This window comes from Ammospiza nelsoni, chromosome 3 (assembly GCF_027579445.1).
Source record: "Ammospiza nelsoni isolate bAmmNel1 chromosome 3, bAmmNel1.pri, whole genome shotgun sequence".
Taxonomy (NCBI): Eukaryota; Metazoa; Chordata; class Aves; order Passeriformes; family Passerellidae; genus Ammospiza; species Ammospiza nelsoni.
In genome coordinates this window covers 7,051,475-7,065,703 of record NC_080635.1, presented here as the reverse complement: position 1 = coordinate 7,065,703, position 14,229 = coordinate 7,051,475, and the positions used below count along the sequence as shown (strand labels likewise).

At 51.8% G+C, this 14,229-nt stretch overlaps 1 protein-coding gene across 2 annotated transcripts in view; it reads right to left on the bottom strand.

Moving 5' to 3' along the window:
- ITPKB (inositol-trisphosphate 3-kinase B) overlaps window positions 1-13,095 on the bottom strand; it is a 65,396-nt gene extending 52,301 nt beyond the window's left edge. For both annotated transcript variants that reach the window (XM_059468315.1, XM_059468316.1), the window contains exons 1-2: window positions 12,977-13,095; window positions 10,526-11,600 (exon numbers count right to left, since the gene is read on the bottom strand). In XM_059468315.1, the coding sequence (XP_059324298.1) occupies window positions 10,526-11,443 (918 nt within the window). In that variant the 5' untranslated portion in view covers window positions 11,444-11,600; window positions 12,977-13,095. The remainder of the gene's footprint in view (window positions 1-10,525; window positions 11,601-12,976) is intronic.
- Window positions 13,096-14,229: the final 1,134 nt, after the last annotated feature.

The following is a 14,229-nucleotide window of genomic DNA, read 5'->3' as shown; positions in this document are numbered from 1 at the left end:
AAAAATCTTGCATTCAAAGCCAGGCCCCTGAAGGTGAAGTGGATGCACCATGGAGCTGTCTCCTATCAAGGTTACAGAAAATTTAGATTTGGATTCAGTCAAGACATGAAAGCTCTGAGGCTTGCAATGCAATGTAGAGGTTTGATTCTTCGTGGCCTGGCGATTCACAGAACAATTTTTGCCCTTGCAGTGCAAGTGTAAATGTTACTGCTCCCAGTTGTGCACGTTTTGCTGCTACCCTGAAACCTTTAGTAAGTGGGAAACTTGGATCTCTTTTAGCCCCCACATCCAACCTATCTGTAGGTCTTGCAGATTTTTTTCAGGATAGCATCCCTAAAAGAGTCTTTCCAGCCTATGCACCAAAACAAAATTCACTTTTTGGGCTCATCACACCATATCCCCATTTCTCATCTCAACAGCCTTTGCTCTGCAAAGATCCATCAAACTCAGTGCTGAAAGATTGCTTTTTGAATCTGTCATTTGGCCCTTCTGTGGCTCTCAGCCTCCCTATCTTGATTCCTTCTCCTGAGGAGCATCTCTGAGCTCCTTGGCTTTTCTCTCAAGACTGTGATTTATTCTATTCCCATCACTTCTTATTTCAGCACTGAAAGGTCAGCTCCTGCGTATGCTCAAGCATGAGATCAGCCTATATTAAACAGGCTCCTCTGAGCCTTCTCCCTTCTGGCAAGGGTTCCCATCCACAGGAACAAACCTGGAATCTGGATCTGCCTCCTGAGCCGCCCAAATGCTCAAAAACCAAACACCAGAGCTGGTTGGGATGGATAATGTGGGGAGGACAATAACAGACTAGGTGTCATCCTCTGCATTTCCCTCTCATTACCAGCACAGCCTCTGGGCAACGTTTTGGTCACTTGTGACCACCAGGACTCCCCTGCTGCTTCCCTTGGGTCAGAAAAGCCAATCCAGCAACACAGGGCAACATGAGGAAACAGAGAGCTGAGCAGAGAGGCCAAGTCTTTTCTCCTCAAGATGAGACACGGATGAGGGGCTGCTAATGGAGGAGCTGAGCTGCAGCCCTGGCTTCAGACCATTTGTTTTAACCTGCTGAGCAAGGTGGCTCCCAAGAGAGCCAGACAACACCAACTGCTCCCTCCTCTGAGAGCCTGGTTCAGTTTGGAGCGGCTTTTCTCATCTTGTATATGAACTTTACACAATTTTTCTGTCAGTGATTGCACATCTTGCTCATAAGCTGTGACACGCAGTGTTTGTGTGTGAAGGTGGGAATGTGACATCCAGCTTCTGTTTGCTTTGCAAAAAGATCAAGGTTAGTTCCCACTCCACTAAAAGCACGGAAGGGAAACACAGGATTTGTCAAGCAGAGATAAACTGAATTGAGAATATTTTATACACAAATTCCTAGGAGAAGGTTAAAACAATGGAGCTGGGAGAGTACACTTGTCAAGGCTTTTTCAAACAATCCTTTTTCCCACATTCTTTTAAAATACACCAGTAATTCAGGTGGATAGAGATAAGCCACCATTCTAAAATCTCTTTGCTTTGTTTCCTTTCTGGCAGGCCTGGTCTCCACCCCAGCAAGACATTCCTCCCAGGAACCCCAGGGTGGAGGGCTGTCAGCTCTAGGTAAACACGGCTCCAAGGAGAGATAATAACTTACACCCTCTTTCTGGAGCTGCTCTGGCAATTACAGCTCCAAGTGCCTCCCACTCCTGTGACCACCTCCCTTGCTTCCATTAATGGCAGCCCAAAACTATTTACAGTTTAGGGGTCCCTGGCAAGGGCACAATGAGATGGTGGGACTGAAAGGGCAATGCAGGAACGCTCATCTCCTCTCCTCCCACTTGGAGGCACTGCCCATCCCTTCTTCTGCTGCTGTAACAAGCACCTACCTGGGCTGTGCACACTAGCTGTTACCCCACACTCCATCTGCAACAGCTCCCAGAGGCGGGAATTCCACCCTGGGGTTGCTCAAGGTCATTTAGTGTGGGTACCCAGGGCAGTACAAGGTATGAGGTGATGCTGAGCTGGCCTCAGTACAGCTAAGATGATGCTGTACAGGCATGGATTTTAAAAAAAGAAAAAAAAAAATTGGCTCCATTTCAGAGTTCAAAGAAATATTTGAGTCTATGGGCACTGATTCAGGCTCATCTCTAATTATGTCCCAAGAAAACCAGTTCTTTAGTCCTCAGTAAGGGTCACTTAGCAGTTGTTATTACAGTTTCTTGCCAATCTGTTGTTGGATTTTCCACTTGACATTATTAAGGGATTAAGTTGTTTGTCTCATCATCTTTTATCTGTCCTGTTCAGTTTCCTAAAAACAGACTTTAGCCAGACCAGAAAAGATACGAGGGAAAAAAAAAAAGCCCCAGCATTTTCAAGATATAACCATGGTTTTGGATTTGCCATTATTATTGTTTAAAATTATTACTTTGGATATGTAAACTTTGCTGACTCCTTTAATCTGGAATGTATTAAAGAAAGCATTAGGCATTACAACAAGTCATTGGATTACACTGCACCGCTTCAGCTACAGCTGGGGAAGAAATATATAAAGGAGATCCCGTGGAGTTATACATTTCAGACTGAGCTCATCAATTGCCATAGAGAAGACAAAAACAAATGTAGCTGAGCCTGGAAAGAATGTTGCTAAAATTGGAGAAGCATTTAATGTGAGTAGCCTAGGGGTGCAATAACTTTGCCTGCAATTTAACAAAACCCACCCACATAAAACATACCAAGAGAGATTTCAGATTGGACTCTCTGATCTGCACTCTGCCAAGAAAGCAAACCTGACTTTTTTCCCCTTCCTGCAGATGCAGGTTTAAACGGTCCCTGCAGAGTGTTAAATATATATTACCCATAATAGCAACCATACTGCATTTGGACACGTTGCTAATTCTCCAAGTGGCTGCTCTGTGGGAGGATACCCCTGGATAACTAAGGGAGCTTGCAGCTGCCAGCAAAGCAAGTCCTGTGGTCCACATGGTGAGAAGGAGCCTGCTCATCTCCTCCTCACTCCCACCCCTTCTTGGAGCCCTGGTCTTCTCTCTTTTGAGAGGCACCCCTGGGCTTGTACTTAAATTCTCCTTTAATGAAAATGTTTTCAATGCGTTTAGCTCAATGGGGTAAAAACTATTCCTACGCCTTCCCAAAATGCAGGTTTGCAACCAGCAAGGCTCAGTGGTGAGCTGGAGGCCAGCCTTGGCTCTGCCCTTCTCCCAAGCAGCAGGGATCAGAGATTGTTGAGCAAGAAACGAGAGAAAAACAACCAACCCTAAAATGCAGCTTCCAAAAAGCCTCCCTGCAGAACTTTCCATGTACAAACCTCCTGTCTGCAGAGGCTCTGAGGCACTGTACCTGCGAACCTGCACCTCTGGTTCATTAATTCAGCTGAAGGTTGGATTTACCACAAGATGTAACTGGATACCTGCAGGAGTGAGCACAAACGATCAAGGGCCAAACCTGCAGCATGCTCCTGCAACAGCTTTTATCAGCGTTTTATCTGACCCTAACAAAAGGAGCAAATTGTTTAGCAAAGGAAGAGGGTTCTTTGATTCTATCTCGCTGCAGATGAATTGCCCAAGCAAGGGCAAAGGGACAGGAAGCGAAGGGGGAGGAGGAGGAGCTGAGGCTGAAGGCAGGTGCTGCCATTGCTCAGCCCTTGCTAAACAGCCCCTTCTGCAAATGCTGATGGGGTGGGAGGGAAGAGCTGTGTCATCTCCTCGCCATGGCCATTCCACCAAAACGTTGTGCTGGTCACTCCTGGCGTAGATACACTGGTCCTCATCCTGGCTGTGTCTCACAGGGAGCTTTGTGACAGCAAAGACTGCAGGCCCTGTGAGACCTCCCTCTGCTTTGCACAGTACAGGAACCCATTGTCCAAACCCCAAATACAAGACTGAAAGTCAAGGATGAAACCCTGGGGAAAACTCACATCAGTTCAGCAAGGTCCATGCCACAAGTGCCAACAGCTCTGCAAATCAAGGGTGTGAAGCAAACAGTGGAGAGACAACCTGATCCTGCCCTTTGAATCTAACTCATTAAAATGTCTGCAGGCATGTCCCTCCTGAGCACATCTCTGTCTTTCACAGAGACCAGGGATGCTTTACTATTACTTGAAACCACAACAGTGCAGAATGCTAATGAAGTTCCTGTTGTGTAGCACTGATCAGATACTACACTGTACTGCTTACAAGAAGTAGTTGTAAGTGCTAAGCACTTGTTGTTTCACCCCCTAGCTTCTCCTTCCAAAAGCAATCCTTGTGTTTTGACCAGCAATAAATCTTACATCTAAAAGAAGAATTGAATTCCTTCTACTGGCTTGTCCCTTTTCCCATGTCATTAATGAAAAGAACTTTCTTTACTACAAAAAAAAAAAAAAAAAAAAAAGAAAAAAAAAAAAGAAAAATAAAAGAAAAATCACTTCTTTCTTTTCACGGAAAAGACAAACTCGCAGCTGGAGACCCCCAACTTCAGAATGTACCTGCACCAATTCATGCTGAAAGGCACTGCTGGATGAGCATCCTGTTACAGAGCAAGCTGAATTTTGCTGCCCAAACACTGATTTAAAAGCCAATCACAGGCACTTGCTTTTGAGGCTGGTAGACCTCAGACTGAATCAGCTTTCTGAACTACTTGGAGCTGTTGTGCAGGCTATGCATGACCTGGGTTTTTATGTGTAGGAAAAAAAATGAAATTCCAATAAATTTTATAGAAGACATTCAGAAACAGATTCCTCTGTCTTAAAGCAAACTCTTGGGCTGGTTGTCAAAATCCCATTAGAGTAAGAGAGAAGAAAGCTACATTAGGAGAACCTTAGGATGCCTGAGGAGACACCCAGCCAGGCTAACCAAGATGAATGCCACAAAAGGGCCATTTCAAGTGACACAGCAAGTGTGGGAGCCAGCGATCCCCAAAAAGTCACATTTAAGAAAAGGGATTAGCTGCAAAGTTACTCGGTGATTTGAAAATGTTAACATTTAGTTTTCACTGTCTGTTAAATACTAACATATCTTTCTTAGAAAGCTTGGCTGGGCTTCATTGGAAGAAAGCAGGTCAAATTTACTGCACAAATTTACCTACTGGTATAAACAAAATAATCTCCAACCATTACAGAAGACTAATCTTAGCTGAAGCAACATTTAATGTCATCCATAGATGCCATTATTGCTGTAGTGAGCTAGAACAGAATTACATGTAAAGAAAACATGAGCTCAGCCATCACATGGCATTATGAGAGCTCACTAAATGTTTTCTTCACATGCAAATCTGTCCTGACACATTACAGAAATCATATGGAAAACATGAGACAGGTGCTGACTACAGTTTGGCTTTTGTCATTGCAAGCCTCTAAAAAGGTGAAGACAAAACTCTGAAGTTTCCACTGCTCCATGAAATTCGCTCTGCGGACATTCAGTTTTCCATCCAAAGGATCCAAACAGGCAAGCTCCTGGCATCCTGCAATTCCCACCAGAAGAGGAGGAAATCTGGCTCCTTCCAGAGCTGGGGACCCTCAGGATGATGGGCCTGATGTTTGTGCTTCCTGCACCTCAGAAGTACGGGGGGAGGTTTATTTTGCTACTTTCATGGATGCTTTCAGCGTGATTTTTCTTTTTTTTTTTGAGAAACAAAATATGCAAGAGACAGCAGCTGTGCTAGCAAGTGAGTTCCTCTATGAAAAGGATCTGCTATGTGCCATGCAATTCCTGCCCTGTCAATCATGGAGAATGTGCACAGAGAAGAAACCTTTCCCAATGAGCCTAAAAGTGCTGATGAAAACAGATTTTAAGCAGCACCATATGTCTCCCACTGGGTTGTGGCAGCATCTTCCCTTGGCCTCCGTGGGTGGGAGCCCATAAAAAGCTGCTTATTTCCTGAGCAGGTGACATGAGCAGGTAGAGGATTAGCTGTGGAACAGGGAGTGGTGCTTTGTGAAGTCCCTGGGTGCACAGGCTCCATGCACAAAGAGCCTGAAGCTCTGCCCAGCCCTGTGAGCACCGGGGTGTCCCCATCCCATCCCATCCCAGAACACGCTGTGCTGCCAGGTCTGCTGCTCTGAAAAGGGAAACACACACCTGCCCACCTCATTCCCCTCTGCCCCATGGTAATCCTGCAGCAGGGAGACTCCATCCCTTACCAGGTGTGTCAAGCATCTTCCCTTTCAATGATGTGCGCTGCTAAAAGAACAGTCACTCTCCTGAGTGAGCCAGCAGGGCCCTAACACACCAGGCATTGATACTAAATCAGAGATATCACTCACAGGCTCATAAGCTCAGGAGCTTTTAAGACAAACACAGTGGGAGTAAGGAGTGAAACACATAAACACACTTGGCATAAAGATATATATTCACAGGGCTTGCATGTATCACCACAGCCATGTGGTCATGGTTTCTGTTACAGGGAGACTTCCTGATCACAGAGACAGCTTGGAAAGGGAATGAAAGCATATTTAATTTGATTGATTTTTATAGGAACAAATCAGGACTCCTGTTGTCAGCTTATGCCTTAGAACATCTCAAAGAGAAATAAGCAAAGGTCCCAGAGGCCCTTGGCTGACACTAACCCTATCTAAACTTGGCTGCTTTCAGGACTGCATTAACAGCCATTGTGAGTCAAACAAATAAATCAATTAAAAGAATGCCTGTCATCAGCACTGCTGTTAGCTTTTTCCAAAAGTCCTTGCCATTTAGCACAGGTTAATGGAAGTCTCTTATTCTGAGAAATCTACTTAGCCTGCTGAAGGGAGCAGAAGTTTCACAGAGCACCAAGTCCCTTGATTACTATTCTGCTGTACATCCTTGTGCTTCCACAGCAGCTGTGGGAAAGCCAGGAAGAGGAACGCGCCAGTGTCTTGCACTGATTTTCCAGGAAGGGGTTCCTTTCCCCCGCAACATGTCATTATTTTTCTATAGTACGTGCTTGCTTGCACAGCTCCTGCCTTTCCCCCCACTTGTCTGTTGCTTTGTCTCCACTTTTGGAGAAGCTGACAAACTGGGGAATTCAGGTCAATGACAAGGACTCGTTAATGACCAGCTTTGGAATAGATTTTGCTGAAGGGGCACAGCCAAGCTCCAAGAGTGGGACAAGTCTCCTGCTGCAGAGTACATCCTGGTTATCAGCTCTTCCTTGGGAAGAGCCAACAGAGCCCCCAGAATGGCAAAGCTCACACTCTGCTATTTTTAAAGTCGAGAAGTCAGTGGGGAGTCACAGCTAGAAGGTATTTTATTTTAGGTGTGAAATCTCCTCAGGAGACTGGGCTGCCATTTCAGGCTACCTGTGCCACTCAGAACCTGGGACAAAGGAGCACCTTCTCCCTTCCCTACACGCCCAACCTGTGTGATCAGCCACGAGGGGAGAAATTCTCCCCCTCAGCATGAGACAGTGATGGAGGCAGGTGCCCTCCAGCAGTCTCTGCATCCTCCTGCCTCAGGTGTTTGGTGAGCAGAGGCCTCAGGTCAGCTCCTCACCCAAACTGCCCGTGTTGGTGAGCACAGAGTGCTCCCCTGTGGCATTTCCCAACCACAGTGTCCCCATGCCAAGGTGCTGCTTGGACAGCCCGTCCCTCCCACGCAGCCCCAGAGGTGCGATCGCTCGAGTGTCTCTGAAACCATCAACAAACAAGCGTGGGGTTTCTCCGGCAGCAGCCCACAGCCTGGGGAAAGCCACAGCTGCAAAGCCCTTACGTGGAAGTTTACTCAGACCTTAAGTGGATTTGCAATTAAACAGCAAAACGTCACCTTGCTCTTACTGTCACTGCACTTGACAAGTCTGCAGCTAGCGTGGCAGGGTCACTGTCCCCTGGTGCTGTGCAGGGACAGGGACAGCACTGAGCAAACTGCTTCAACAAACAGACACAGAGCCTGCTTCACTCACAGAGCTGCTCCGGGTCACAGCGCCCAAAACTGTGGCCACAATGCCTCCTTCCCTTGCACTTGGCAACACGATTTTCTTACTGGCCAATTTTCAGGCCTGAACACAAAGTTTCCTACCTGCAGCACAAGTGGAGGACGAGTCCATGCCAGCCGGAGGGATGTGCCTGTTTCCCCGGGATGTCAGGAGGAACCACAACACACCGCCGGACATCCCTAACAGATTTGCTAAAGCAGACAGCCTCCAGAAAGGAAGGGCAGGAGCAGGCCTGCTGTTTATCAAATCTGTAAACATGTGAGATGTGCAGCACAGACTGTATCTGCAGCAGGAACTGCTTTCCTGCTGCTCCTCATTACCTCTCCTGCAGGTACAACAGCCTCCCCTGTGCCAGTAGTGCCCAGGGCAGACAGACAGACAGACAGGCAGGGCTCTCTGCCTGCTCTGCCTTTATCTACTCAACCCACCCAGAGGCACCTTGGTATCTCTGGGCTGAGATCTCCCAGGATTTGACTAAAAGCACGAGTTGTGGAGAGAGCTTCTCACACATTCTCCCTCATTACACAACTCATTTCCAGACCGTGTGCGCTGTTGAAAGGAAACAGTGAGTTCATGAAAACAAATGAGTGTGCAACCTGACACTGCCTCAGTAGCTGCCTTCTGCTGGCGTTATGGATTTACAAGATGCTGCCAACCAGCACACAAAGCTGGGTGTTATTTATATGAAATCAATTTTGAATTACTGGGCATTTGCACATGATCCTGCTGAGAAGTTGACTATAACCTGCCAAAGTCAGTAATCAGCACCTGCGGAGCCCGGTGGAAAGTATCATTGTAAATTAGCCTTGCTGCCCCTGCTGGGACTCCAGTGCTGAAACACAAAATCAAGTGCACCTCCTTAGGCTGCCTGACACATTTTGGACCACATCTTCATCTCGTTTAGCCTGAGCAGTCCCATGGAGCCCAGCAGTTATTCTGATCTTAGACCTGATCTGAGCTCGCTCTCATCCAGAGCTTTTAGCAATACAAATGAGCCTTGCCTGTTCACTGCTGAGCCACGGGCCTGGCTGAGCTCATGGAGGCCACGGGAGGTGGTGCAGAGTCAGCCTGAGGCTCCAGGAAGCCTTCCACAGGAGCATCAGGCATGCTTCTGCCCATCAATGAACAGTTTGCAGCAGCAAATCAGTGGGATCTGGCACTAGGAACAGTCATCAGCACAGAGAATGGAGCAGAGATTACTACAGCTCATGCACATAAAACCAGCAGAATTTAATCAGCAGAGGGATTGTAGCAGCTCCCAAAGGGAAAAGCTGATTCATCAGCTGAGAGCCCCAAAATACAAAGCTGTCTGCTAACACGATGAACTACAGGCTCATAACTTTGTTAACTGCTTTTACTCAGCTGCTGCTCCATCCTGAGCGGAACCAAGCATGGATTCTTGGAATAGGACAAAAGGAGTGCAAAAGAAAAGATACTTATTTCAGCCTGCTGAGTGTTTTACAGACCACAGTCTCAGTTCTTCCAAGTTTGATGCCTTCACTTAGATGTTTCCCTGCACTAGTTTTCCTAGTGTCATTGCATTTAGCAGGAGTTTCACTACCATGGGTGTACAGGAAATTAAACATAGTGAAATTCACCACTGAAAGTTCATGAGCCTTTGTTAAACTCTTTAGCCTTTGTCCGGTATGTTTCAAGGTTTGTCAGTGGGATGCCCCAGTGCTGGGCCCAAATCAATGGAATGTCTCAGAGCTGGATGAGAGCAGAGACCATGTGCTGGCTGGAGAGCCTCGTGATGGGTGCCCTGCTCTGGGTTAAAGTGCTTCAAGGCCCTCTGGACAAGTGGTGTGACAGCTCAGAGCAAAGCAGGCTCTGTGTGATGCACTCACACATGCAATGAACTCCCCTAGGGACACAACAAATCCCATGACTGTCTCATGCCTTTGGAGAATGCCTCAGAGCTCTCCTCTCTGAGGAGACCTTTCTTCTCTAAGGGAAACACAAATCAACTAAGGCAATGGTTTCTCTCGCCTTAAGCCTCACAACCAGCTCCACAACAAAGATCCTGAAACAAATGAACTTAATATAAATACCTAATAAAAATATGCTTACCAAAAATATAAGATACCCCACAACCAAGAAGTATTATTCAAAAGGGGAATTACCAGAAATTCTGGAGCATTTTGCTTCTGTGTGAAAGACACACAGACACTGTGGTGATGGGCATCACTGTAAACCTGAACAGACAGTTGGCCCACACAGTTTCAATTCCAGGGAGGAAACAAATTCTTCCTCAGGCTCATGTAAACCATGGGAAACCTCCAGCACCCAGGGAAGCTGCGCTGAGGGAAAACTGAGGCTCGTAACCACATGTCAGCAGAAGGCTGCAGTCCGTGGATGTATTTTAAGCATGCTGGCAGTCAGCTTTGCAGCACCAGGGAAGCTCTGCAAGGACTGTGCACAATGGAACAGGTACCACTACTCTCTTGTGAGAGGATTTTCCAGCTAGAAACTCCTCTTCCCAGTCTGGAAACTTTTTGTGTGAGGGAAGGCAAGCACCACTGAGCAAGTGTAAAGTTTCTCTGCAGAACTCTGCTGCAACAGACCTGTGCCCTGCTGCTACCTTGGAGCAGGGACGCCGCCACCCTTCACCCCACCTGCCCAGGGCTGCTGCAGGACTCACCACTCGGGGTTTCTGCTGGTCCAGGGTCTGCAGAAAGGCGGGGGTCTGGTCCAGGGTGCGCTCGGGGTCGCTGGAGATGTCCTCCTCGGACTCCTCCCAGGACGAGGAGAAGCCAGTGGAAGACGCAGAGGACGATGAGAGCTTCCGGACGGGCAGGCTGCCAGGGGGCACGGCGCCCGCCTCCTCCTCCGGGCCCCCCAGGTCTGTGACAATGACGGCAGGGATGCTGCCACCCATGGCTGGGTGCTGCCCCTTCAGTCCTGTGGGAACCACCACCACCTCCTCCTGCCGTGCTGCTGCAGGCCCGCACTGCTCCAGGGGGCTGCTGCTGCTCTCTGCCAGCTCCACCGCCATCCCTGGCCTCCTGGCGGGCTCTGCAGCGCTCACACAAAGCTGCTCCCCACCAGCATCGGGGGCCTCGCTCTCCCCGAGGGCTCGGGGCCGGGGCGCAGTCCCGAGTGCCAGCGCCGGTGCCGCGGTGGGGCTGGCCGGACGGGGCCGGGCCAGCCGGGGGCTGCGGGGCGGCTGGGCGGCGGAGCTGTGCGCCTGGATGTGCGCCTCGAAGAGCCCAACTTTCTGGTTCACCTGCACGTTGTGCAGCTCCCGCTGGAGCTGCCGTGCCATGGGCGGCCCTGGCTGTCCCTCCTCGCCCCGGCTGCCCCGCCGCCCGCCGGGGCTGCCCGGCTGCCTCAGGGGCTCCTCAGGCAGCGGGAAGAGGAAAGCGGGCCCGCAGCGCGGGGAGCGGGGCGGCACCGGGGCCGGGCTGAAGACGGGGAGCGAGCGGCAGCCGCCGGGCGTCTCCGGACCCCTGGGCAGCACTTGTCCGGGAGGAGGCGGCGTCTTGCTCCCGCCGCTGGTCACCTCGCTGTTGCTATTCATCATCACCAAGCTATTGAGCGCATAGCAGTACACGGCCATAGTAGTCAGCCGGGGAGCACAGGGGGGCCGTCGCCACTGCCGCCTCGGCGCTCAGGCTCTGCGGGGCTCTCTGCACGACGGGAGCAGCAGCATGGCCAGCAGGAGAACGGGGAGCTGGGCTGGCCCCGCTGGCCCGCAGCTCCATAAAACGGGACAGCTGAGGAGAGAGAAGCAGTGAGAGTAGTTCTGTGCCCTCCCTCAGCTCACCATGCAGCCGGGCACACGGCGTGCCAGACTCTTCCCTTCCTGTGCGTCCCTCCCACCTGCATGCATGATGCCCAGTGTGCCACCCCTGGGGACACGGGCCAGCCGTCACAAGGATCTGAGGGAAAGGGAAGTCAGGTTTGCGGCTGTTTCCCCTCTTCCCTGCCTTCCCTGCCCCCTCTCCAGGTTGCCTGTCGACACAGCAGTGTCCGAGAGGACATACAGCCAGCAGCCATTCCCACAACAGAACAAGAGAATTACGGTGAACTGGTGTGAACTGAAAGTTGGCAGCTTTCAAGTGCTCGCCCCAAAACCTGGCGTTTTCTAAAGGAAGATAAAAAACTGCAAACAACTTAAATTTGCCACCCTTCAGTCTATCACCTATAGCAAGACCAAGTCTCAGGAATGGATTTATGTTATGTGATACATGGGACGACTCCCTGCTTGCACTGCTTTGTATGGTACAGGGTCACATCTCCAGTTAGTCCCATAAGTTATCATGTACAACACGGCTTTGCACATCTTCATGAATGCTCTGGCTAAATGTGCCTTCCCTGTGCACATCTGCTGTCCGGGACAATGCAGGCTCCAAATGCCTCCAAGTCACAGCCTGGAACCCCACATGCAGAGATGTGCAGCGCTGTTTGCTCTGCCGAGTGTGTGACTGTGTACACACGTGAGAGAGGCTCTGCTTTCGGAGGTGGCTCTCTGTGTCCCTGTTCGTGTCACTGGGCTTTCCGTCACCTCCTGTTTGCTCCATGTGCCCTGGAGCTGCAGTCCCCATCCCATGCCGGGGCATGGGCACTCCTGAGATCTGCACAAACACACTGCCCACATGAGAGTACAAACTTGTTTACACACAGTGCGCTAACTCCGGCTATGGGCGTACACGCCTCTGGAAGCACTCGTGTACGATGCTATCAGCCGTATCCCTGTGAGGCTCCTGGCAGGTAAATGCCCTCAAGCCCAAGCGCAGTCCCAGCAAGCGGCTGACCAAAGGGCTTCCCATCCCTCCAGGCACTGCTTGTCGGCAGTGCGAGGCTCGGCAGAGCCCAGCAGCGCGGACAGCCGCTCTTTGCAGGGATCCCCGGCACAGCTCCCAGCACTGGGGCTCGGCTGCCCAAGCGAACACCGGCACAAGGTGCTCGGCCACACTTCGGCTGTGGGACAGCCCGGGGCACCACCCGGCCCCTCTGCCCGCCCCCAGCTCGCCCCTTCCTCCCCGCGGGGCCCGGCTGGCCCCCGCACCGCCCCCGGGGCTGCTGCCGGACATCCCCCGGCGGAGGGGCGGCCGCGACCCCCTCGCCTTTCCCCCTCACCGCTGCTTACCTGGGTCGGGATCCGCGCCCGCCTCAGTGCGCGCCGCCCGGCAGCGGCCGCCGGCGGCCGCGGGGCGCTGCCGAAACCATCGCCGCGGGGCTGCCGGGACTCCCGCCCGCTCCCTCCGCGGCCCCGAGCGCCTCTCCTCGCCCCGGGGCGGGCCGGCCGCGCCGGGCTCTGCCCCTCCGCGCCGCGGCGGCCGAGGCTCCGCGCTCCGGGCGGCTCCGCGCTCCGGGCGGCTCCGGGCAGCTCCGCGCCGCGGCCCCGGCGCCCGCTCCCGGTGCGGCTGGAAAGGCGGAGAGAGCAGGAGGAGGAGGAGGAGGAGAGGGAGAGGAGCGGCGAGGAGGAGGAGGAGAGCGGAGGGAGGGGGGTAGGAGAGCAGGAAGGAAGTTGTGAGTCTGTCTGGGGTTGAACTCAGCGGAACAAGTTTTTTTTTTTTTCTCTTCTCGCTCGGCTCGGGCTGGAGGGAAATACTGAAAAAAAAAAAGTTTCCATTGTTAACTAAGAAAAAAAAAAAAAAAACAAACACCGTCGCCGTGCTTTGGTGGCTGGGCTGTGGCTTCAAGACACACGAGGCATTTTCCACCCGCGGCCGCGGCGTGCGGTGCGGGCCCGGCAGAGCCCCGCGTCAGCCCCGGCACCGGGGGGGCATCCCCGGCTCGCCTCCGCATCCCCCGGCTCGCCTCCGCATCCCCCGGTTCTCCTCCGCATCCCGGCCCCAGCGCTGCCGGCCGCCGGAGCCCTCCCCGGGCACAGCGGTCAAGGCAAAGGGTGGTGCCGGCGGCGCCAGCAGCGCGCAGCCTGAGGCCGCCCACCTCCCCACGCAGCCGGCCCGGACACAGGCTTGTACCCCGGCATCCCCCGTCCCCGGCAGCACGGCTCGGTCCTGCTGCTTCTCTGCGGGTTGGTCATCTCATTCACATGAGCCTCAGCCTGGCACAAAGCCCTCCCTGCCAGGTTGCGTGGCTGTGGGTGAGCACATCCATCCCAAGGGAGGTAAGATGACCCCCACATCTCTCTAGAGAGACTTTGACTTGCTGTGATGTTGCCCCAGGTTTTGGCAGAGCTGCAGTGTCCTCGTTCAGGACACTGCCCATCCTTTTTGATTCACGGCACTTTCTCATCCCCTGCAGCCCCCAGGCTCGGGTCCTGCTGCTTGGCAGGAGAAGCAGGCTCTTGGCTGTGATACAGCCCGAGTTCTGTATCAAGATAACCCATTGGAAATAGTTGTCTGTACGTCAGCACTTTAGGAGAGAGAGCAG